Source organism: Anabrus simplex, chromosome 1, assembly GCF_040414725.1.
Source record: "Anabrus simplex isolate iqAnaSimp1 chromosome 1, ASM4041472v1, whole genome shotgun sequence".
Taxonomy (NCBI): Eukaryota; Metazoa; Arthropoda; class Insecta; order Orthoptera; family Tettigoniidae; genus Anabrus; species Anabrus simplex.
Window position 1 is genome coordinate 1577636118 of NC_090265.1, and position 25124 is coordinate 1577661241.

Consider the following 25124-nt stretch of genomic DNA (forward strand, 5'->3'; position numbering starts at 1 on the left):
AGTAGTTAGTGGGACGTAAAGCAAATAACATTATTAATTGAACACCCCTCATATAAATCAGAAAAAACATGTTCAACAAATCATTGTGACCACAGTTGTAAAAATTTCTGTAGCTTTTCTCAGAAATTGTATGTTTTTAATGGCATTCATTGATTTTTTATTAGTACAAACTCCAGTAATAAAACAAATCTACTGTTATTGATTTTGTAGATCTTCTTGTGTCATATTAGATAACTAAATAAATGCCCAGTAATACTTCTCAGATTTGTTTATAGAAAAGGATGATGAACTTATATTGTATATCCTTTTTATGTCAAGAGGAAGTTCTGGGCAAACCATCTTTACTATGTTAGATGTAGAATTAAAAAGAATACATTGCCTGCTTGCAATAGTGTGAGCTAATTAACCACCACCATCACCGACCGCCTCCTCCTCCTCATGAGTTTGTGTTACTCGTAAGATAAACTGCATTTCAAGTTTCAAGCTTTCTTCCTATCTATCACCCAAAATCCATAATAAACCTTACGGTATTAGCAAAAGGAAGTGAAGGACCGAATCCGAGCAAACCTACTTAGCTTGGAAGAGAAAATTGGCCAAGGAAAGTTGAATAGGAGAGATGCAAATGACTAGGCTTGCACATGGAAGTGGAGATGATGATAGGGGCTCATAGATGTCATATCATGCCTGCATATTAAGAGTTCTTGTGTGGAAGATGAAGCATATTTTCAGTAGTTACATTCAGTGGTTTCTAGTGTGCATGTCCAAGCATCATCTGACTGTAGCTGTCTCGGTGGGTCAGTGGTTGAGTATCTGATTCATGATCTCAAGTTCGTGGGTTCATTCCTGGCTGAGATAATCAGTTTTTGAAGGCCAATAAAAAAATCCTATTCTTTGTCATTGTTATTGGCTTGTTTAAGGTCTCATAGTAGCATACTCATTATCATCCGACTAAATTATATTAACTCATCCATAAGGACTGTCCAGTTTCATTCTGCTTAATTGCTGCTAAGCAGCAGCTCAGTTAGAATTCCAAAATTAGTAGACAACCTACCTAGAAGACACCATTTCAAGAGGTCTGTAGCTGAGGCCATAGATTATTGTTATTATTATTATTATTATTATTATTATTATTATTATTATTATTATTATTATTATTATCATCGTCCTCTCCCTTTTATATTTCCACTTGGTAAGGATGTGATGTGTGCATTTTTCAGGATTAAAACCTTTTAAAAAAATTAATTACAGTTTCTCTTTTGCAGCTTAACAAAAAACTACAGAAATAGGCCAAAGTACAAGAAACTCCTGGAACATCCGTTCATGAGAAAATATGAGACTGCAACGGTGGATGTAGCAGAGTGGTTTGCACAGGCAATGAAGCTGTGCGATGTTAATCTGTCGTGCAATTCTCCCGTCAGAAGGTGCGTGAGTGTGTTGCATAGCTTAAGGTTAGGAAGTGCACCAATAAGGAAAGTGGTATAGTGAAGAAACATGGCTGGTGTTTCCTCATTCAGCAGTGATTCACAAGAGCTGACAATGTAAGCCTTGTTTGTTATTGAACATTTGTTGTCTTTTAATTCATTGGGATTAGCTGTTCAGAGCTGAGGTGTCAAAGATGAAATAAAAATAGTTGTTGGAAAGCCAGGGTGGACTGTTGCATCTTTGTTAACTTCATTACCATTCAGGATAGTTTCATCTTCAGGTAGAACCCATCCTATATTACCTTCCCAGAGCACCTTGTTTCTTCTAAATTGAAATACCCTACTTGGAATTTTACAAATTATCTCAGAATTGTTAACTTACTTCAGCAGTATATACATTTAAAAATTTTTTTTTTTACTTGTCTATGTAGCATTTACCCCTTTGTTATCGAAGAATAAACAGAACTTAATACAGTGCTTAAGTACAGCTGCCAAGAACTTAAAGCAGCAGTTTGGGTAAAAAAATTAGTTACCCTTAAATGATGATGGAGGAATTAATTTTTTGATGGTTCATGGTGTGGGTTACTATAGTCATGTCCTAGTTCATGAACCATGGGCAGTGGCTGAGTGGCCTAGTAAGTGGTCCTGAGAGTCGGGATGCCAGTTGCTACGGAATAGGAGTGCGCATCTCGGACATATTTTGAGTCATGGCCCTTCTTGTGCTCAGGTGGCTAGGACTATACAGTCCACCAGTGGTTCCTAACCTGTTAGAGGAGAGATTCTCACTTGGGTGTAAGTAGGGTAGCATCCTACTTCACAAATTTACTGAGCTCAGAACATTACTATTACCCATTACTATGGGAGTAATGGTGTCCCACTCCCAATTGACAGGTGAGGGACTCCTTAGAAACAACTTGGCGAACAAAATGAAATTCCATGGGGACCCATCGATATTAATGGGGCTTACGGAAGAAAGAAAGTAGAACTGGCTGAGTCAGCAAAGAGGATGCATCTGGATGTGCCAGGAGTAAGTGATATTCGGGTAAGGGGAGATAACGAGGAAGAGATTATAAAGTGTACATGATTGGTGTTAAAAAGGGAAGGGTAGAGTGTGGGGTAGGGCTGTTCATCAGGAATACTATCGCATGCAACATAGTTTCTGTTAGGCACATAAATGAGCGAATGATGTGGGCAGATTTGGCAGTTGAAGAAATTAGGATGAGAATTGTCTCACTGTATTCACCCTGTGAGGGTGCAGATGAGGATGAAATTGTCAAGTTTTATGAAGCATTGAGTGACATTGTAGTCAGAGTCAACAGCAAGGATAGGATAGTGCTAATGGGCGAATTCAATGCAAGAGTTGGAAATGGAACTTAAGGATACGAAAGGGTGATTGGTAAATGTGGGGAAGATATGGAAGTTAATAGGAATGGGAAACATTTGCTGGACTTCTGTGCTAGTATGGGTTTAGCAGTTACAAATACATTCTTCAAGCATAAGGCTATTCATCGCTACACATGGGAGGGTAGGGTTACCAGATCCATAATAGACTATATCTTAACCGACTTCAAATTCAGGATATCTGTTACGAATGTATGGTTTTTTGGGGGGATTTTTTGATGATACAGACCACTATCTGATCTGTAGTGAACTAAATATCTCTAGGCCTAGGATAGAGAAAGTGAAATCTGTCTGCAATCAAGTAAGGGTAGAAAATCTCCGGGACGAGGAAATTAGACAGAAGTACATGGATATGATTAGTGAGAAGTTCCAAACAGTGGACAGTAAGCACATTCAGGATATAGAAAGAGAATGGGTGGCGTACAGAGATGCTGTAGCAGAAACAGCAAGGGAATACCTATGAATAACTGTGTGTAAAGATGGGAAAAAGCGAACATCTTGGTGGAATGATGAAGTGAGAACAGCTTGTAAACGTAAAAGGAAGGTTTATCAGAAATGGCTCCAAACAAGGACCGATGCAGACAGGGAATTGTACGTAGAGAAAGAAACAGAGCGAAACAAATAGTTGTTGAATCCAAAAAGAAGTCATGGGAAGATTTTGGTAATAACCTGGAAAGGCTAGGTCAAGCAGCAGGGAAACCTTTCTGGACATTTATAAAGAATCTTAGGAAGGGAGGGAAAAAGGAAATGAACAGTGTTTTGGGTATTTCAGGTGAACTCATAATAGATCCCAGGGAATCACTGGACAGGTGGAGGAAATATTTTGAAAATCTTCTCAACATAAAAGGAATACTTCCTGGTGGTGTTGTGAACAACCAAACTCATGGGGAGAAGGAAAATTATGTTGGTGAAATTACATTTCCGGACGTGTAAAGGATGGTAAATAAACTCCATTGTCATAATGCAGCAGGAATAGATGAAATTAGACCTGAAATGGTGAAATATAGTGGGAAGGCAGGGATGAAATGGCTTCATAGAATAGTAAGATTAGCATGGAGTATTGGTAAGTTACCGTCAGATTGGACAAAAGCTGTAATTGCACCTATCTATAAGCAAGGGGGCAGGAAGGATTATAACAACTATCGAGGTATCTCATTGACTAGTATACAAGGTGAAGTATTCACTGGCATCTTGGAAGGTAGGGTGCGATCTGTGGTTGAGAGGAAGTTGAATGAAATCCAGTGTGGTTTCAGACCACGGAGGGGCTGTCAGGATCAGATTTTCAGTATGCCCCAGGTAATTGAAAAATGCTCAGAGAGGATAGACAGTTGTGTTTATGTTTTGCAGATCTAGAGAAAGCATATGACAGGGTACTGTTGACCATACTGGGGACTGTGGCATTAAGGCTGGATTAATAATATCAGTTAAAGGCATTTATGTTAACAATTGGGCTGCAGCGAGAATTGATGGTAGAGCGAGTTCTTGGTTCAGGGTACTTACAGATGGTAGACAAGGCTGTAATCTTTCACCCTTTTTTGTTTGTAGTTTACATGGATCATCTGCTGAAAGGTGTAAAGTGGCAGGGAGGGATTCAGTTAGGTGGAAATGTAGTAAGCAGTCTAGCCTATCTACTTGGAGCCACCAGCAGTGCCAGTTCAGTATGAAAGATTTTGTCTATGCAGTGGCCTCCAGAGTATGCACTAGCCATGCGTCTTGGTAGGTGTGCTATTTACCAACTGATGAGCCCAAATTAATTCTCTGGGGCGAAACGCTGGCACCCAGGAATGAGTTAGCTGGAAAATTTATTATGTTCAATAACGGACCAACTATATTGTTATCATAAATTTACTCATTCGGGACAAATGTTTCAGGTTCTCTATGGGAATCAACATGTATATCATAAATTGATGTCAGTAGGTTAGAAATCCAAGAGAACTGAAAGTCAGATTGGTGATACAGAGCTGGAACATGTAGATAATTTCAAGTATTTAGGATGTGTGTTCTCCCAGGATGGTAATATGGTAAGTGAAGATTGAATCAAGGTGCAGTAAAGCTAATGCAGTGAGCTCGCAGTTGCGATCAACAGTATTCTGTAAGAAGGAAGTCATCTCTCGGAACACTATCTTTACATTAGTCTGTTTTCAGACGAACTTTGCTTTGTGGGAGCAAAAGTTAAGTGTACTCAGGGTATCTTATTCATAAGTTAGAAGTAACAGACATGAAAGTAGCGAGAATTATTGCTGGTACGAACAGGTGGGAATGATGGTAGGAGGGTACTCAGAATGAGGAGATAAAGTCTAAGTTAGGAACGAACTTGATGGATCAAGCTGTACACATAAACCGGCTTCGGTGGTGGGGTCATGTGAGGCAAATTGAGGAGGATAGGTTACTTAGGAGAGTAATGGACTCTGTTATGGATGGTAAGAGAGGTAGAGGGAGACCAGGACGACGATGGTTCGACTTGGTTTATAACGATTTAAAGATAAGAAATCGGTATAGAACTGAATGAGGCCACAGCACTAGTTGCAAATAGAGGATTGTGGCGATGTTTAGTAAATTCACAGAGGCTTGCAGACTGAATGCTGAAAGGCACAACGGTCTATAATGATGTATGTATATATGTATTAATTTTTTGGTACACATAGTTTTTTTGTTCTTCTCTCTGTTGTTTTTGTGTTGAATGACCAGCATTTGAAGTCGGAGAGTAGTTCTGCATGATGTCACTAGAGGTTACCCGCGTCGGTGCCTATAACTAATTTAGAGCGTACTGCAGCAGTAGCGAAGTATCAGATGTGAAAACACATGTTACACATTTGCACAATTTGTATATTTTTATTATAATGTAATATGCTATAAATTTCATAATGATCTCTATTGAGAGGTATTCAATGTTTAATGGGGCAAGAGTGGGTCTACGTATTCAATACACAAATTATTAATGGCAATATAACTATGTTTTCATTAAAAAATCCTTGGTTGGCAGTAGAAAAATACTCGTGAAGCTTTGTGAATGGGGCATCTATTCTGCTTAATAACAGTCGACCGAGCTCGATAGCTGCAGTCGCTTAAGTGCGGCTAGTATCCAGTATTCGGGAGATAGTACGTTCGAACCCCACTATCGGCAGCCCTGAAAATGGTTTTCCGTGGTTTCCCATTTTCACACCAGGCAAATGCTGAGGCTGTACCTTAATTAAGGCCATGGCCGCTTTCTTCCTACTCCTAGACCTTTCCTGTCCCATCGTCACCATTAGACCTATCTGTGTCGGTGCGACATAAAGCAACTAACAAAAAAATAAAAATAAATAGCAGTCGATCCATATTGACAATCGCCTATAATTATCTGCAGTTTTGTTGTTTACAGATGTCCTCCTCAGCCAACCTTGTAAGATTGTTAAACATCACAGCCTGTAAACTCTTATAAGTTACTGCAGTCAAGACTACAAATGGTTGTGTTCTACTCCTACAAATTTACAAACCACTGTCTATATATATTGTACCAGGAAAAGTTCGTGGGTATTGGGCATGAGAAGGACCTCAGATAGTGGAAGGTGATTTTGGAGCCGATACAGAGCAGGATAGAACCGCAGGGCGAATAATAGATAGTTATACTTTTGTTGACAATTTATTTATGATGTTCAAAGATTCATTGCCCTGCAATATTAATTTAGGACTCAAATCTTTTATCAAAATCAAAGGTTTAAACGGAGATCTTCTTGAAGTCAGTTCAAGAAAAAATAAATGAATATCACTATCCAATAGTCTTTTTAATTTTTATGAAAACACTAAGTATTTGTCTTGAACCAAGAGTCTTTCTAAGTATTAAATCCAAAAAACAAAAAATGAACACACGCTTATTATTGAAAAATTGAAATAAAAATTTAACTTCATGATGAATGTTTCTCAGTTCGTCAGCATTGAAATTAAGGATCATAAAACACTTGAAAACCCTAAAGTTCTTCTACTTAATGTGACCATGAATTAGTTATTAAATTTGAAAAATGAATCTATCACTAAATATGAACTTCTTGGTAATGATGAAAAGTTATGAAATATTGTTCACACGTAGCACTGAGAATATCACTGCTCAGGATTAATGAAAAGAAAGTCAGTCAGTGTGTGACTACTCACTTAGAAGAGAAGATTTTGCTTACAAATGTTGAATGGGAGTCTGGAACATTCCGTAGAGTGCGGACGGAGACTCGAACTCGGCGATGTTCCATGAAGAGACCACGTTGGTGTCCCTCGATGGGTACCATAGATGAAATGATGTCTGATGTAACTGGATCTTGAAGTATTTCACCAAGACTTCTGCTGCTCTGGGAGGTGATATTTGAACAGGGAAAGTTCAATTGGTGCGATTAGTAATCACAGATATTATCATTCACTGTCGTAAAACATAGTTTAGTTCGTATTCTAATTTTATGATGCTAAGTGAATAATTACAGTCCTTGCTGCATAAGACACTATTTAAAATCGTCACTGATAACGTCTATAAATACACAGTTCAAACACTTGAAAATGCAACGTGTAATAATTTTTATCACAGTCTCTGAACCAATATCGTAAACGGATAAAGCTGATTTTTTGATCGTGATTATATTATATTAGCATGAATTGTCTAATAAAAAGTTCTTAATATTCACCAAGTTTATTACTGGAGAAAGTCGTGTCCTGATATGGCACGAACACTGAGTAAATAAAGAGACACAGTTCAAGGATGTACTGTTTTAAAAGAAATGAGTCCTAGAATAATTAGGGTTATCGTAACTGATGGTTTCTGTTTATCACACATGACAGTTTGAGATATCGTAGTATTTCACTATTATGCAAAATTAACAAAATTCACATGTCATGCGCTAGTCTGTGAATATCAAATACTTGACTTCTCACTTCAATAAGTTCACAAGTGTAATCTTCCGAAATGTCCTGAATTTTATCGTAGTCGCGGCACGGTAGAATAAGTACGGTGCAACATCTTTTACAAGTTCACCGGCGATCGATTATGGCCATAATTACGGACTCACGAAACGCGACAGAGTGTACTTTCTTCGCGAACGAGACTGCACTGACAGACTGTACGAGGGTCAGACTGCTTCCTCTCCCTCTGTCACACACACACACACACACACACACACTGCTTGCCGGCCTTGACATAGTGGCATATATATCCCCGCCAGGAGGGGTGGTGCTATGAATCATGTGACTGAGAGTGCACATTCTTCTCAAACTTTAAATTGTAATAATTCAAAAACTACTTGACAGATTGACTTGAAATTTTCTGGGTTTTACTTATATAACGTCAGCTACAATTTAGCGTTGGTCCTGTTGCAATCGGTTAAGGCGTTAAAAGTTTCATGAAAGAAAAAAAACTTCGAGAAACGTCTCTAGGGGAGGCAAGTTACAAGCGGCAGGTGACGTCACTTGACCTTGCCTGGCTTGCTTGTGGAGTCTGGTAGTTACTGGAATGTTCCTTCGCTCAGCTGTTCACATATCGGAAGGGAATTGTATGCTGAAATAAAGTTTTTATTCCATATGTGCCAGGGTCTAGGCATTCCTGGTACATCATATAAAATAAGAATTCTGTTTGTACGTTGCTCAGAACTGAAAAATGAATGGTATTTGTGTATCAATCGTGTTCACAGTAACAAAGACATGCACTTTTTAATTTTCCTTCATTTGTCTGTCTGTATGTATTGTACCCGCTCAAAGCCTGCTTTGAGCAGGTACAGTATGTAAGGGCATCATGAGAAAATGGCTGAAGAGAATTTAATGAAAATCAGTATGTAAAGTCAGGGAATGATGCACTACAATCTAGGCTATAAATAATTGTATTCGCACTGAGTAAAATGGTAGTTTAGGGGAAGGTCTAACATTTAATTCTCAAAAGTATTTGTTATTAATGGTCCTATCGATAAATACTACATGACTATAAAGTTATATAAAATTACATTTTCGATCATTTATGTCTTACGCATTTTACATTACTAGCTATGATACTGTTTACTGGTCACAGTGTAGGTCTTATGGCGATGGTGGGATAGGAAAGGCCTAAGAGTGGGAAGGAAGCGGCTTGGTGTCAAAATGGGAAACCATGGAAAACCATCTTCAGGGCTCACGACAGTGGGACTCGAACCCACTATCTCCCGGAAGCAAGCTCACAGCTGCATACCCCTAACCGGTTGGCCAACTTGCCCGGTCCGGCCATGATAACAGATATTCGTGAATTTTGATTTTTGTTGCTACGTTCAAATCAATGCCGAACCATGAGAAAATGGGTCAACATAATTTAATGAAAATCTTTATGTAAAATCAGGGAATAAAATACTACAGTCTAGGTAATAATTAATTTTTAATCACGCTGGCTAAAATGGTAGTTTAGGGGAAAGTGCCTATAAAGTTTAATTTTTTAAATACGTGTGTTATTGTTCCTATCAGAAAGTATTACATACCATAACAAAAGTTATAGAGAATAGAAGTTCCAATCCTTTATGTCATACAGTTTTACCATACAGAGTATGATAATACAATAATGAATTTAGACTTTTGTTGTTTAATTCATATCAATGCCAAACATTGTTAACATGGAAATATTGTTTAATCGTGTTAACTGGCGATGATTTTTGTCATGGTTGTCTTAAGGCGTAAAACTGCGTAGTCCGTATCGACAAAGAAAAATGTGAAGATGATTATAAAAATGAGAAAAAATTGTAAAGGCTCAATCTCTTGAAGAACAAAACAAGAGGGGTCATGAAAGAAAGGACTGTCTTTACATTAGATGCTCTAATACCCCAGAATCGGATGAAAACTAAATGTGAAGGTCTACAATATCGAAAGCTCATAAAATTGATCAACAAAAAGCATTATATTGACCATTAGTGTGATGTGATTTGTCTCTTCTGCTGTCATTCATCTCCACTAGATGGGATTACTGCTGCGTCACGAGTAAAACACCTTGCCTGAATATTAGTGTAAAATAGCTGGGGAATTAGGAACTTGACACATTGTATGTGATTGGCCCGTCAACGACTGGTACTCCAGCTAGTTTGACTTAATAAAATATTTTCTTCACAAAAAGCATCAACATTATATAATAACTGGCAGACATTGGGGTCTTTTTTTAAAATCTTTACCATCGATATCAAAGATTTATGAATTTTTAAAGTCTTTTGTTTCATTGCATATTTTAGGTGTTTTATGATTTTCATTTTTTTTTAAGTGCCAGTTTTGGTTTAATGTAATGGCTGAGGATGACCTCATAGTTCAGTTCAAAACTTGTCCCATTTATTTCTTAATAATATAGCCAATGATTTTTTAAATGAAAACAGTTATATTTTCAGTAATTGTGTATTAATAGGGGGACGTGCTTTTGCCTCTTTAAACATATTATTTTATTATTTAAAGTGAAGGAATTCAGTGGTGTACTTTAAAATCTAACAAAATGCCTCAAAAGTGTTGTCCTTTTAAATGTAATTGTCCTTTTAAATGTAATTCGATGCGTGAGAATGCTGTCTTTCCACTGGTTTTCCGATCATTATTAAAACAAAGTAAATAGACTAGGTTTTAAGCCTACAAAATATAGTGTGGTTTGATCTAAGCATTTCAGTGTGAATGATTTTGAAGAATGAAAGTTGATACAGACTCAGAAATTTCAAGGATTATTGAGAAAAAAGAAACTACCTACCCAGAGCTGTATTTAAAGGGAGAAACTAAAGAAATAGTCATGTCATCCATGGTTCTCTTCTTATCAAAGAAAGAAAATGCAGACTTGCAGACTGAACACTTTAAGGCATAACAATCTATAATGAAGATGGATGCATGCTGCAAAATTTGTGATACAGTTCATTGGACTTGGAAGAATAATGAGATTATAGATTTTAAAGTGATCCAAAAAAGGAATGATGAAAGGAGACGTGTAATTGGTTGCTTGTAAAGCAGTACTTCCATCACTCGCCACCAAGTTGAAATTACTATTTTTTCCCTGACTGCCACAGAGGTATAATGGAACTCCTTTCCAAACATTAAACACCAGTTTGGCATGCGGCATTTAGCAAAGAGCTTTACGAAGTGGCTTAAATCTGAAGCGAAACACTGTGTACAACGTATGACATTGAAAAATAGTTTAGTAAACCACCTGTGGTGGTCATCTGCAAGTTGCGGAAGTGACAAAGATGAGGTCGTTGAAAGATTTGCATCTGCTCTCCAATATGTTTGTGATATCCATTAGTAGGACAATGACAGTCAATTCAAAAAATGTGAACAATGTTGCTATTGGAGAAGATAAGAGTACAAACAAGATAAAACAGTATAAAAATTCCTGTTATTGCTCATCGTTAATCAAAATAACTAAATTCTCTTGACGCATTTGCCTTAAAGCCACTAATTGCCATACCTTACAGAAAAGGTTTATTGTATTTTGCTAACAGCACAGCAATGTGTAATATTTCTTACATATGTACCCATCATATTCCAGGAATTGTCTGTATGCAATATGACACTATGTAAGAAAGTGTATTTTTCTTTTAACTGCTGTTGTAACTCTTTAGTTGCATGCATAATTATTAAATGTGTTGAAGTGTTCTAATGTATCAAGGCTCAAGATTACTGTATCAAAATTATTGTGTAACTTAATACAGTCCCTACTTCGCCTAACCTTATTTATCACGTCATTTTCATGTGGCAACACAAACATTTATTATCAGTAGATATATTAACAGAATTACCAAGCACCAGATTTTTCGTAGTTTCTATGACTTACAGATTATTGCAGATTTTACTAAATCAGAATGTTCTTTATAAATTCTCTATTTCTCCCGTGAACATGAAAAAAGTTTCATACATTGGAGACTCAAGTGTTAGAAATCAGTTCATTAAAAAAAATTAAAAATAGCAACATTTGCACCTTTAACAGCCAGCATAAGATCTTGTAAATTGCCAGCATATGCATTTGGTTTCTGTTTGTCTATGATTTAGTAATGAGTTGCCTGCACTGATTATTACTTCCATTGCATGTTTTTGCTGCAAATTTGTCATAGAACAAGTATTTATTTAGGTATTGTTAAAAAAATATGAACTATAATAGTAAGTTGTATAAACATAAGAATTAAGAGCCGACTGAGCATGTTGGCTGTATGGTTAGGGACACGCAGCTTTGAGCTTGAATTTGGGAGATAGTGGGTTCGAATCCCACTGTTGGCAGCCCCGAGGATGGATTTCTGTGGTTTCGTAATTTCACACCAGGCAAATGCTGGGGCTGTACCTTAATTAAGGCCACGGCCGCTTCCTTTTCACTTCTGGCCCTTTTCCATCATCACCATAAGACCTATCTGTGTCAGTGCAACGTAAAGCCAATCGTAAAGAACAAAGAATCGAGTAATCGTAGAGAAAGACAATCTGCAGTGAATCAGTATTATAGAAAGCAGTACACGGAAGTGTTTTCATGCCTGGGACCATCAAAAATTTCACCAAACTGTTTTCAGTTTTTCAATTAAATATGGAGAATGTAATGACTGGGTAATAAATTTTAAAAAATCTTCAAGAGTATGGATGCATTGAATGGTGCTCTCTCTCTCTCTCTCTCTCTCTCTCTCTCTCTCTCTCTCAACCATCTCTTACATGCAGAAGACCATGCTGCATCGGACTACCACCTTTGAAGTTTGGCATCTCTGTATTAACACAAACTTCACTCACATCATAGTTCCCTCCTCTCCTATTCTGGGAATTTGTTTTCGATTCACCGCTTCCACTTTGAAGGGCTCAAATTGGTATGGTTTATATCTAGAAACCATGATAAATAATCTACAATTGTGTCAGCAGCAAATTTCTCTCCTACTAACATAACATGAGTAAAAAGGACACGTACATACGCATGAAGGTTGAAGCATTGACGTCCGACTCAGCCTTACCGATAGTGACGGTGGCAGCTTTGGAGAAATACCAACTATGCGATTATTGCATTGAATGGGATGGGTCAAAATTAGTTCACTTTCAAATTTAATTCCCTCTCATTTTTGATGTTCAGTTAAAAACCCATTTTAACCCAAACTGCTCCTTTAACTATCTCAACAGCCATATACATTTTCTGTTATTGTAAATGTCATCCTCTTGTTAAATGTGATATGATATTGAGTACTCTGCCTTTCTAATTTTACTTTCTCACCTATATTTTGTTATCTTTTAATGAATTTTGCGCAACCAGTGCTGGTAGTAATCATGATCTTTTGTCTAAAATTAATTGTTCTATTTGGGACACTAGGTTAAGTACAGGAGAATATTGTGCTTGCTGTGCTTGTGAATTTTGTACTTGCTGGAAGTATTTCTAGTAATTTTACAAAGATTTAATGCTAATGAATGTAAATTATACCTCTTACTAGCGCCTTACATACATAGATTTTACTGTTGATATATATTTGCCTTCTCCTCCTCTTTTGCTCAACTTTGGAAAATGACAGTTGTGAATCATTTATTATTCCATTAATTGAAATCATTTGTATGTCTACCCCTTAGTCCTTGTTCCTTGATACGAGGTCAGGGTTTACCTGAGATGACTTTATTCTTCTTCTTCTTTCGGTGCCTATCCGTTTCGGATGTTGGCGATCATGATGGCTATTTTCGTCTTGTTTGTGGCAGAGCGAAACATTTCAACTGATGACATATTGCACCAGCCTCTAAGATTGTCAAGCCAAGATATTCTTCTTCTTCCAGGACCTCTTTTGCTGTTGATTTTCTCCTGGAGTATTTTTTGGAGTAGGTTGTATCTATCTGTGTTGCGCATTATATGTCCCAGATACTGCAGCTTTCGGCATTTCACTATCTTGATCAACTGAGGTGTTGTGTTCATCCTTTTCATTGCTTCCACGTTTGTAATTCTCTGGGTCCAAGATATTCTCAGGATCCGCCTATAAAGCCATGTTTCAAAAGCCTCCAGCTTCTTCTCTGTGTTTTTATTTAAGGTCCATGTCTCTACACCATATAAAACAACAGAAAATACATAACAGTGCAGAAGTCTGATTTTAGTCCCTAAAGTTAGATTGTGGCTTTTAAACACATTACTCATTTTCTGGAACACACTTCTTGCTTTTCCAATGCGTACCTTGACTTCTTGTGAGCAATCCCAGTCTTCATTTATTATGGTTCCAAGGTATGTATATTGTTTTACCCTTTCTATACTCTTTTGATTTATAACCAAGTTTATTCCGGAAATATTTTCCTTACTTATAACCATGAGTTTTGTCTTTGCGGTGTTTATTTCAAGCCCGTATTGGCTGCTGACTCTTACAGTTCTATCCATTAGTGATTGTAGCACTTGGATAGTATCAGCAAATACAATTGTATCATCAGCATACCGGATGTTGTTTAATCTCACTCCATTTATCAAAATTCCTTCTTCTATATCTTCCAAGACTTCTCTAAATATGTATTCTGAATACAAATTAAATAGTATAGGTGACAAGATACATCCTTGCCTCACTCCTCTCAGGATTTTGACTGCTTCGGTGTGTTCTCCTTCAACACGCAACACCGCTGTTTGATTCCAGTACAGCGTCTTGATGATTCGTTGATCTCTTTCCTCCATTCCAATATTTCTCAAAATATCCATCAATTTTTCATGTTTTACACAGTCAAAGGCTTTCTGGTAGTCTATTAAACAAGCAAATACATTCTTATTTACATCTCTACATCTCTGAAAGAGGACCTGCACACTGAACAAGGCTTCTCTCGTACCTACTGCTTTAATAAACCCAAATTGATTAGGAGCTATCTGATCTTCACACAGTCTGTATATTCTTCTGTGTATCACTCTCAAGAACACTTTCAAGAGATGACTCATCAAGCTTATTGTGCGGTAATCTCCACACTGGTTTGCGTTTTGCTTTTTTGGCAAGGTGATGAACTCTGATTTGAGCCATTCCGATGGAATATTCCCGGATACATAAATTCGATTGAAAATTTTGGTCAACCATTTTACATGATGTTCATCCATCAGTTTTAAGAACTCTGCTTCTACTTTATCTGGTCCCACTGCCTTTCCGTCCTTCATCTGATTGATGGCTGTTTGAACTTCTTCTTCTAATATATCTGTGCCACTTATTTCATTTGTATTTTGTGTAAAAGCACATCTCTTGTCATAAAATAAATCTTCTATATATTTTTTCCAGATCTTTTTCTTGTCTTCTAAATCCACCATCAAGTTCCCGGCTTCATCTATTAACTTTCCACCAGTGCCATTCCTGTATTTCCCTGTTACTTCTCTTACTTTCCTGTGTACATTGAAGCTGTCATACCTACTTTGATATAACTCAATCTCTTCACATTGCTCCACTTTTTCTTTTTCTTTTGCCTCCCTGATCTTTCTTCTGATGTCTGCATTTATCTTTCTGTATTCTGCAGGTTTTCCTTTATTGACTCTTCTTTTCTCCATTAGGTTCAGTATTTCATCTGTCATCCATGACTTTCTCTTTTTCTCCTCTGTTTTCATGTACTTTATAAAGTCTGTTTTTACAGCAAGGTGCCCTTCCTGATGCCAACCTCAGTTGGCAAGCTAATGAACATGAAATTAATTATGGTAGGAGATGGAAGGAATTGGCTGTGGGCTATGAATTGGAATTGTCTTGGCATTTACCTGGAAGTGAAAATATGAGACCCCAGAAAAGGATTCTCTGGTCAGCTGATGGTGGAGTTGAAACACATGCGTGTCCCTACTACAGAGCTTGATTCTATAGCTGTAGCATGTTACCACTTGCGGCCCCTCTGCTCGACACTTTAACGTAATTATTTAACTCAAGATGGAATCTTGAAAGTCATGAGTTATATTATGTTACGATAAAGTGTCGTTCTGATTGGGACTGTCATATTTACAGATTTACAGAGAAACTCTAAATGTGGTTCGACTTTTGTATAACATTTCATTTATGACAAGACTTTTTATTTATTTGAGAATCTTACTGTTCTGAGTCAAACTCAATACTTTCAAAGTTCTAACTTGAGTGAAAAGAATTATGTTAATTGTCGTTCTAATCGTGACTTCAAGGTTTTGAAATTGTGATTATTTGAAGTTTTCTCCAGATACTTTAGGGGCATTATGAGTCCCATATTAAGAGGGTTGATTACAGCCAGCTGGAGTTAGCCTTTTATGTATAGAGATATAAATGACAGATAAGCATGGGCACGTTTATTAGTGCTGCAGACCTTCATTTTGAGATTTACTGCTCCTAAATGGTTCATCATATCGACAAACGGATTGCACCATCAAACACCCCCTTTATCGTTCTACATGGTTAGTCCTGTAACATTTTCTCATATCTCCCATATTAATGGGTTAGATTGAGTTAGAAACTTTGAATAGGGCAAAGTTTGGGTACATTTTTAACACTTTACATTATTTTTTGCATAGTTATGTGGAAGCTAGAATAATGAAATTTGGCTTGTATATGGCCATGAATAGTGTGAATATACATGCCAAATTTGATGACTCTATCTTTCCTATATGTATGCCAAAGTAAAAAAGTATGAGTAAAAAATACATTATTTACGTAAAATACAAATACAAATATAAGGGATCGAGGTACGACAAAATGTCAAAGGACCAATGTTGTAGATCTCTTCATTCTGAGTTCGATTGTGGTGTCCGTTTTGTGATACAACTTCCCATTTAGCCACAAAATACATCAAAACGAAGGTCTGCACTGTCATTAACATTGCATCCATATTACGATATTTTCCGGGGGGTAAAAAGTGAAAAATTTAAACATATTGGAATTTTTCCGTCGGTTACAAGCTAAAACTTATAAGTTTGCCAAATTTCAATTTTCTAGCTTGTTTGGCAAATTGTGCCGCCGTCTTGATTTTGGGGTGAGGGGTAAAAAGAAGACTTTAAAGAAACAAAGGCTAAAATATATGCAGATTGTCATTATTACACCTGAAACGGTGAACTGTACGATAATAAGTATCATAATAAAAATATTTCAACCTCTACATCACTTCTTTTCAAGCCCCCCTTAAGTTGATTTTCCATGAACAAAAGTATTTGTTTCTTTACTTTTAACGAATATTCCAAATACCGAATTTCACGTTTCACGTCTGTAACATCTTCAGTTTTTGAGATATCAGTATCGTAATACAAATAATTCAACCGCATTTTCAGTCCTTTTTACCCCGCCCCCCTTAAGTAATTTCTCCATAAACAAAAAAATGCAAGTTTCTTTATTTTTAACCCTCCGGGAGCCAGGAGCCGATTTGGTCGGCCACTCACCATCACCTGGAAGAGGCCAGAGCTCCGCCCCCACTCTACTACTGTAAAGTGCGTGGCGCGTTTAGTGGAATTACATATATTTTAAAATTTGCGTATATCTACCGGCGTATGACAAATACCGGCAAGAAATTTTCAACATGTCGACTACATAGAATAAACAGCTGATTAAAAGTGATATAAAGAATCAAAAATGTTTTATTGTTGATTTATATTTGTCGATAACACTTATTTTTAGGAAGAGAAAAACATTTTCGCACTTTCTCTCTCAATATCTACTTTGAAAAATTATTTATGATACAGAAGAATATATGTAATGATGTATTACGTATTTCTAAATACAATTCTATAGAATAATTAATTTGAAGGAGAAAAATAAAAGCATAAAAAATAAAAATTCAAACATATGTCACTAGTAAATACAAGACAATTTTACTCACCTAGGAAATTCGCGTATATCTATCGATGTATGGCACATACTGACAAGAAATTTTCTACATGTGGACAACATAGTATTAAAATAATTCGGAATTATTAAAAAATAAAAAGTAGTTCTTAGAGTTTGTTTTCTGTAAAAACCTTTTCTCATTTCCGTTTCTAAAACCTATTTGAAAAATAATTTTACAATACAACGGAATATATGTGACTAAAAAATCTATAGCGCTAAAGCCCTGATTTGCTTTGACCTACCAAGCGACCGCTGCTCATTTCGAAGACCTGCAGTTTACGAGGTGAGGCATGATCAGTGAGACGAATCCTCTCAGTCATTATTCTTGGTTTTCTAGACCGGGGTCACCCTCTCACCCTCAGATATCTCCTCAATTGCAATCACTTAGAGTCACTTAGGTTCAGTGGACCTCGAACCAACCCTCAGGCCTAGGTAAAAACTTTTGACCTGGCCGGGAATCGAACCCATGACTTCCGGGTGAGAGACAGGCACACTACACTTGGCCTGCAGGGACTACACTTAGGTAATGATAGAGTACTATATGTGACTATAAAGTTTAGGAGGGAGAAAGTGAAAAGTAAATTGAAGTATGATATTTATTTATTTATTTATTTATTTATTTATTTATTTCTTTCTTTCTTTCTTTCTTTCTTTCTTTCTTTCTTTCTTTCTGTCATGCCTTCATTTGTGGCGAAGTTAAAGCTCACGGCCCTCTCTTACACTTAACCACATATCTAATAAATTTTATAAAACAGAATAATGAAATAATTTAACAAAATATAAATCCTAACCTCATTCATTCTTCCATTCATACTGCCATTCATACAAGCTGGTTATACATTTAATAAGTAATCTCGGCAAGACCGCTTGAAAGAAGCTAAGGAAGTGCAATTCCTAACACTAACTGGAAGGGAATTCCATAGCCTTTCACCAGACACTTGAAAGGAGCGGTTAAATGAAGATGAGCGATGCACACGAATGAGAGGAGGAGAGTAAATTAAACTTTGAGGATAAATACTGGGGTTTAGATTCATTCAGCAGACGAAATACAAGAGTAGCAACATGAAGATGTCGTAGTTTATCGATTTTTAACCAGGAGAGAAGTTCATAATAGGGGGAGATATGAGTTGAAAATTTAATTGAAAATATAAACCTAATGCATGAGTTCATTGCCCTCTGTAATTTTAGTGTCTGTTCCATGGTGGCATCTATCATTACAATATCACAATAATTAAGTATGGGAAATATGAGGGTCTGGATAAGTTTAATTTTCAAGCTTAGTGGAAGAAGTGATTGGCGAATTTTGAGAGGGTGAAGTGACGAGTGAATTTTCCTACAGATGCTTGTTATGTGCTTACTCCAATCTAGTGTGTCACTTATGATAATTCCAAGATTCTTTTACCGACTTCTGAAATGGTATAGCTACACCACAAAGCAAAAGTGAAGGCAATAATTTCTTATTAAGGATATTTAACTGCCTTTGTTGCCCTATTATAATAGCTTGTGTCTTTTAAGGATTAATTAATAAACAATTCTTATTAGAATAGGAGCTAATCAGATTTAAAATGGAATTCATCTGATGAATTCCAAACTCAATATCAATAGCTTTACAGTGATAATATATTTGTAGATCATCTGCATATAAATGATACTTACAGTTACTGAACTGAGAAGATATATCATTGATATATAGAGTAAACAGAAGTGGTCCAAGCACGGGTCCCTGTGGGACACCAGTTTGCTTCGTCTTCCAGTCTGTGGTAATGCCGTTTATGACAACACGTTGTCGCCGATTGGAGAGGTACGAAGCAAAGAGCTGAATAGCAGAGGAACTCAGATTAAATCTTTGTAGTTTTGCTAATAATATGTCAATATTTACTGTGTTAAACGCACTACTGAAGGAGAATCGGACAGGTTTAGGTCCAAGAAGTTCCATGAAGGAGACAGGTGGTTCAGAAATGCTGTCGGGTTCATTGAGAGAAATTTCCATAAAATGTCCTCCAGAGACATCATTATCATCATCTTCGTCATCACAATATTCACAGTAGCTTTAGTGCCGTTAGAAACAAATAAATTCTCTTCTTTGGCTGCTGTGATCCCGGGGGCATGCCCGGTATAATTTCGTCGCCACTCTCTTGCCTAACTTCACTATTGCCATCCCATAAATCATCCGAGTTAACTTCCTATTGTTCCAAATACTGAATTAATTTATTGTCATCAATACCTGCTGAAAAAATATCACGTGAACCACTTGCCATTTCACTGTCACAAATCCACTAACTGCAAGGAGCCATTTCTTACTGACCGGTTAGTGGTATTTGTAAACACAGGAAACGACTCTTGTAAAAGCTATAACACCCTCTTAGAACTGCCAAAGTAAGGTCAGGCACACAATAACATGTAGCCCCTTTACTACAGGTTGTCACAAAAATATGCACGTCACTATACGTTGCCTCAAAATTATGTATATATCACAGAATTTTAAGCTGGCTGATGTATTCGGCTCTGGCAACTTCCGACTGGATTTTTAAAAGCCGACTTGATCGACCTTGGCAATTTAAAGTGCGGGTGCTCGCACTACCGCCTGGCTCCAAGAGGATTAAAGGAGATTAATAATACCAATTTTCACGTCTGTAACATGTTAAGTTTTAATACTGTAGATATGCTCAGTTTTTAAGGTATAGATGTACTTATTTGAACAGTTCACCTCCCCCCTTTTTTCTCCCCCTTAGTGTCGGAGTCCAAAATTCCCCCCTTAGTGAGCACCTACACTGTAATATAAATGTATCCCCAAAATTTCATTTCTTTATGTCACGTAGTTTTAGCTGGGCGTTGATTACAGCCAGTTAGAATTCGCCTTTTATATATAGGGATACACATACATACATACATACATACATACATACATACATACATACATCTTGGCATTGGTAGTTAAAAGAAAATATTTGTAATTCCTTTAAAAAATGCCTTTCTGTACTGCTTGTTTTAGGACTGTATTTACAATGTGAATTTAACAGTTTCTTCTTGTCCGTTTCACCCACTTTGGAGTACGATAGATCAATCAATGGTTAGTGAGTCGTGTTTTCTTGTCCTTCCAGTACTTCTTCATCCTTTCAGATCTTGCCTTCCTCTCTTCTTCAGAAATTCTGTGTAGTCTTTTGGGCTTCACTCTTATCTTTGGTTATCTTTGATTATTTTCTTCGCGGATCCATCTACAAGCATCTCTTCTGTAATTTGGAACTCTCATAGGTCCTCCTCAGTTTCCTTAAACCAGTTCGGCTTGGTTTTCTTACTCCGGAAATAGTAAAAAATTATTTATCTCCAACTTTTCCATTGGACCATATGTAGTTGTAGACAGTGTTTCTGCAGCATGAAGGGCTTCAGGCTTGAAGGCTGTTTCTATTTTGGTTCGTCGCGATTCCATTGCTTTCTTCTCTAGACCAGTCCAACTAATCCATTCACCAAGGTATTTGAAATCCCGGATGATCTCTATTTTTTGTTCCTCCACTTTGAAATATTTTGGAAGATTCTTAAAGTTGGTTATTATTTTGGTCTTTCCAAAGGCGATTTTGAGACCTATGTTCTCTGCCTGCTTCAGCAGTTCAATGGACTGCTTGTTGACTTCCTCCCATGTCTCAGCTAGTAAGGCCATGTTGTCTGCAAAAACTAAACATTTGATCTTACCCTTGTGTACCGATCCCTATCGAATTCCACCACTGGTTGTCTTATCCTATTCTCTGACTACCTTCTCCAAGGCACAATTGAACAGCATGGGGGACAGTCCATCACTCTGTCGAACACCAGTTTTGATCTCAAAAGGAGCCGACAATTCTTCCATGAATTTGACTTTGGAATATGTATTAGTGAGAGTTTCCCTAATGTGGTTTGTTGTTTTGTTGTCCAGACCAAATTATTTTGAGTACAGAAAGGAGATCTTTCCGGTCTTTACGCCTTCTGTAAGTCAATAAAGGTGATGACATATGATTTTGCCCTAGATTTCTGGTATGCTATAAGATTTTTAAGGTTCAAGATCTGTTCTGGACAGGATTTTCCCCTTCTGAATCCCGCTTGATATTCTCTCAATTTATGATCTAACTGTGGTTCTGTTCTATTAAGTAAGGCCTTTGAGAATATCTTATATGTAATATCCAAAAGTGATATGCCTCTATAGTTGTTGGGGTTCATTTTATCTCCCTTCTTGTGGATTGGGTGGATAGGGGCCGTCTTCCATTCTTTTGAAATCCTTTCTTTGACGCAGATTTCTTCAAAAACTTTTGTATGGATTCTGTTGCTTCCTTGTTGGCATTCTTCAAAAGTTCGGCTGATTTTCTCCCGATGCTTTTTTTGTTTTTAAGGGTCGAAATGAACTTTTCTAGTTCCTTAAAGGTTGGTGGCTCTGAGTCGGGATTGGTATTTGTTGGGACATTAAATGTCATTTTTTCAACTGGCATTTTAAGTTGAGGAGATTTTCAAAGTAGCCTGCAGTTATCCGTATTGTTATGGGACATATTTCTGTTCTTGTCCCGTAACTGTGGAGTCGGTGCCTTGTACTTCGTTGTTCTCTGTTTAAAGATTTTGTAGAAACTTCTTGTCTTGATTTTAGTAAAGTCCTCATCTTTTTGAATAAGCATCTTATTTTTGCAGGCTTTTTAAATTTTTATTGACCATCTTTCTGATGTTCAAGAATTTTTGTCTATTGCTTTCTGTTTGTTGTGACTGCCATTTGTGCCATGCTTTCTTCTTTTGTTTCAATGGATTGTCACATTCTTCTGATCATCAAGCATGATTTTTTGACTTTTATTATAGGGGCTAATTGTTCGGCTTTTGATAATATGTTCCATTTTATTTGATCCCAGTCTTGTTTATGTATATCCTTTGACGCAAGATGGTATTCCTTTGAATTTAAGATTTTCTCTGGGTCATATCATTTACTTGTAAGAAGGGCCTTGTCTCTCCTTGTGGGGATGAGTTTGATCTTTATCTTCGACAGGCAATGATACAAGTCTAAATTAGGTCCCCTGAAGACTTTGACATTTTGTATCTCGCTGTTGAATTTCCATCAAATAGCCACATGGTCCAGTGGAAATTCACCCAAGTTGGGGTTTGTTGAGATCCAAGTTTTTTGTTTTCTAGGAAGCTTTTTAAAAGGTGTGGATTTCAGTATCATAATATTTGCTTGGCACAACTCTATAAGTCTGACACCATTTTGATTGGTCCTGTTATGCACTGGGTATTCCCCAACTACATGTTGGTCTTTCTCTCTTTCCCTATCTGGGCGTTGAAGTCTCCCATTAGTATGATGATGTGTTCTTCAGGTACCCCTTGGATGACATCGTCCAACTGATCCCAAAAAAAAAAAGAGTTCCACTTTCTCCTTGTTCTTTCTGTTGTCCTCATTTATGGGGGCAGGGGCATTCACGATAGTGTATATTCTATTGGTAGATTTGAAAATCAAAGTTGATAGTCTTTGAGACTCAAACTGGACTATGGAATCCAGGACATTCTTGTGTATTATGAAGCCAGTTCGTAGGTGTGGCATGTTTTTATGACTCTTTGACCACCTTTTCCCTTGTATATCCTGAACCCGTCAGTTCAGTGAATTGTCATTATGATAATTTAATGATTTCTGAGAGAGTCAGTAAGGTGTTTTAACTTTCCAGTTTTAAGAAGAGAATTAGCATTGAAGGTGGCTATGAAATTCGGTTATTTGCATTTGATTTTGTTAGAGGTTCCAAGACGCTCCAACTCATCTCTGTGTAATGCTGCAGTCAGAATCTGAATGTCTGCTTGTGCACAACGGTGCACCTGAGGTAATTCGTTTCACATTACACTTTCCCATGAACGATAAACATGAGTTTGAGGTAACTACTTGAGTCACCAGTTTACAACCAAGGTTGTGAGCCCTGGAGGTTCCTTCCAGCTGCCCCTAACCTGGGGTGCAGACGCTGACCTAAGGCCGCCCAATCTGGGAACAGACGCCTGGGGAATTTTATGTTCTTCAACCAAGATTTGATTCTTGGAGGTAGCTCATCCACCCTGTCTGCCGTTGGGAGACTTCTCTTCATCCGCCAATGAGACCGTTGACCAGTTTTTGCCTAGTAACCCTAGCCAAGGTTTGCCCCCTTCGCCATCTCCACCGTACTGAGGGTTATCTTCTCCACCGTAGATGCCATTGAGGACTTCACCCTTAACCCAGGCTAAGGGCCCTCCATATTTATGACCCCTGGAGAGAGGGTGTCCCAATATTTTAAATCCCCCAGTAATTGGGCTACCTGTTGGTGTGCAGGTTGTATTGGGTATTTCAACCAGCCCTACAAACTGTAGGGGCCCTCTATCTGCCACCTGGGGACACGCTCTGTAGGGGACGGGTTCTCCTGGTTACTTTCGGAAGTTAACCTCACCCACAGAGATTTGACAGCTTATTGTAATAACTTATATTTTGATTTATATTGTGGAATCTTAATTGTCTGGCCAGGTTTATTCTGCTAGAGTAATTGAGTAGACTGTACAGCCAGTGACTCTTATGTCCGCAGCAGGAAATAATGTAACACCCTGAAGGCGCCAGTGGCTTGAGCGGAGGAGCTCCTTTGGGAAGGTGGAGGTCCCTCATTTGGAAGAAAAACCACTGCACAGCGTCTGTTCTCTTATGTTAGGAGTGGCTGCAAAAGGGGTCTGTTCTCATGTTTGGGGTGTCCTGAAGATATCCTCGCATTTTGTATAAAATACCTGTGGTGACAGGTAGAGACCCACATTGTTCAAGGTATATTTAGTTGTATCAATATGCAGTTAACTCGTCTTTATACTGATATAAATGCTAGGGCATCCACTCCAAGCGATGTGCACGGTTTTACCCAAACGATGAAGAAAACGGGACAAGGGCTACCAACGTATGATTGACATTGGCTAAAGAAGCTAAACCAGTTAACATCAAAATGGATCATTCTATCCACTGTCAACATTTGGTCAATGACAGACCAAAACCAAGAAATGGCTGCTTATTTAAAGGAACAGAATATGGTCATAGCTTGCATTCAAGAAACCAGATGTACAGGTGCAAAATCACGTGATCCAAAGAAGACTACAAGCTTATCAACAGTGTCGGTGAAGGTTAACTTGAGGACCAATTTAATTTGAGTTGCTATGCTCCACAGATTGGCTACCTCGATGAAGGGAAAGACACATTTTGGAATGCCCCCGAATCACACGTCAAAGCCGTTGACGATAATGAAATTCATTTCATTGGTGGAGATCTTAATGGACATGTTGATCATGCAAGGGGTGTCTTTGAACAAAACCTTGGAGGCCGTGGATATGGTTGCCCAAACAATTACGGCATTCAAATCCTAGAATTTGCTGAAGCGTAGGATCTGTCTGTAACAAACACCTGTTTTAGAAAGCAAATTTCACACCTTAACGAAGGGAGGCCAGATATAAACCCTATCAATTGTTAAGCTTATTTCTAGATCTCACTTTAAATGACCTTAGAACTGATGTGGCGGCTGTAGCACAACGAGTGGTGGCTTGCTTGAATCATGTGCATAAAATGGAGAGGGGCGGTAGGGGTTAGCAGGGAGAATCACCTATGGAGCTATAGCAAAGGAGGGGT

The 25124-nt window shown here is 37.6% G+C and overlaps 1 protein-coding gene across 2 annotated transcripts in view; it reads left to right on the forward strand.

Annotated features, from left to right (window-relative positions):
- hep (hemipterous) overlaps window positions 1–25124 on the forward strand; it is a 390680-nt gene that overhangs the window by 162283 nt on the left and 203273 nt on the right. For both annotated transcript variants that reach the window (XM_067138172.2, XM_067138174.2), the window contains exon 7: window positions 1263–1421. In XM_067138172.2, the coding sequence (XP_066994273.1) occupies window positions 1263–1421 (159 nt within the window). The remainder of the gene's footprint in view (window positions 1–1262; window positions 1422–25124) is intronic.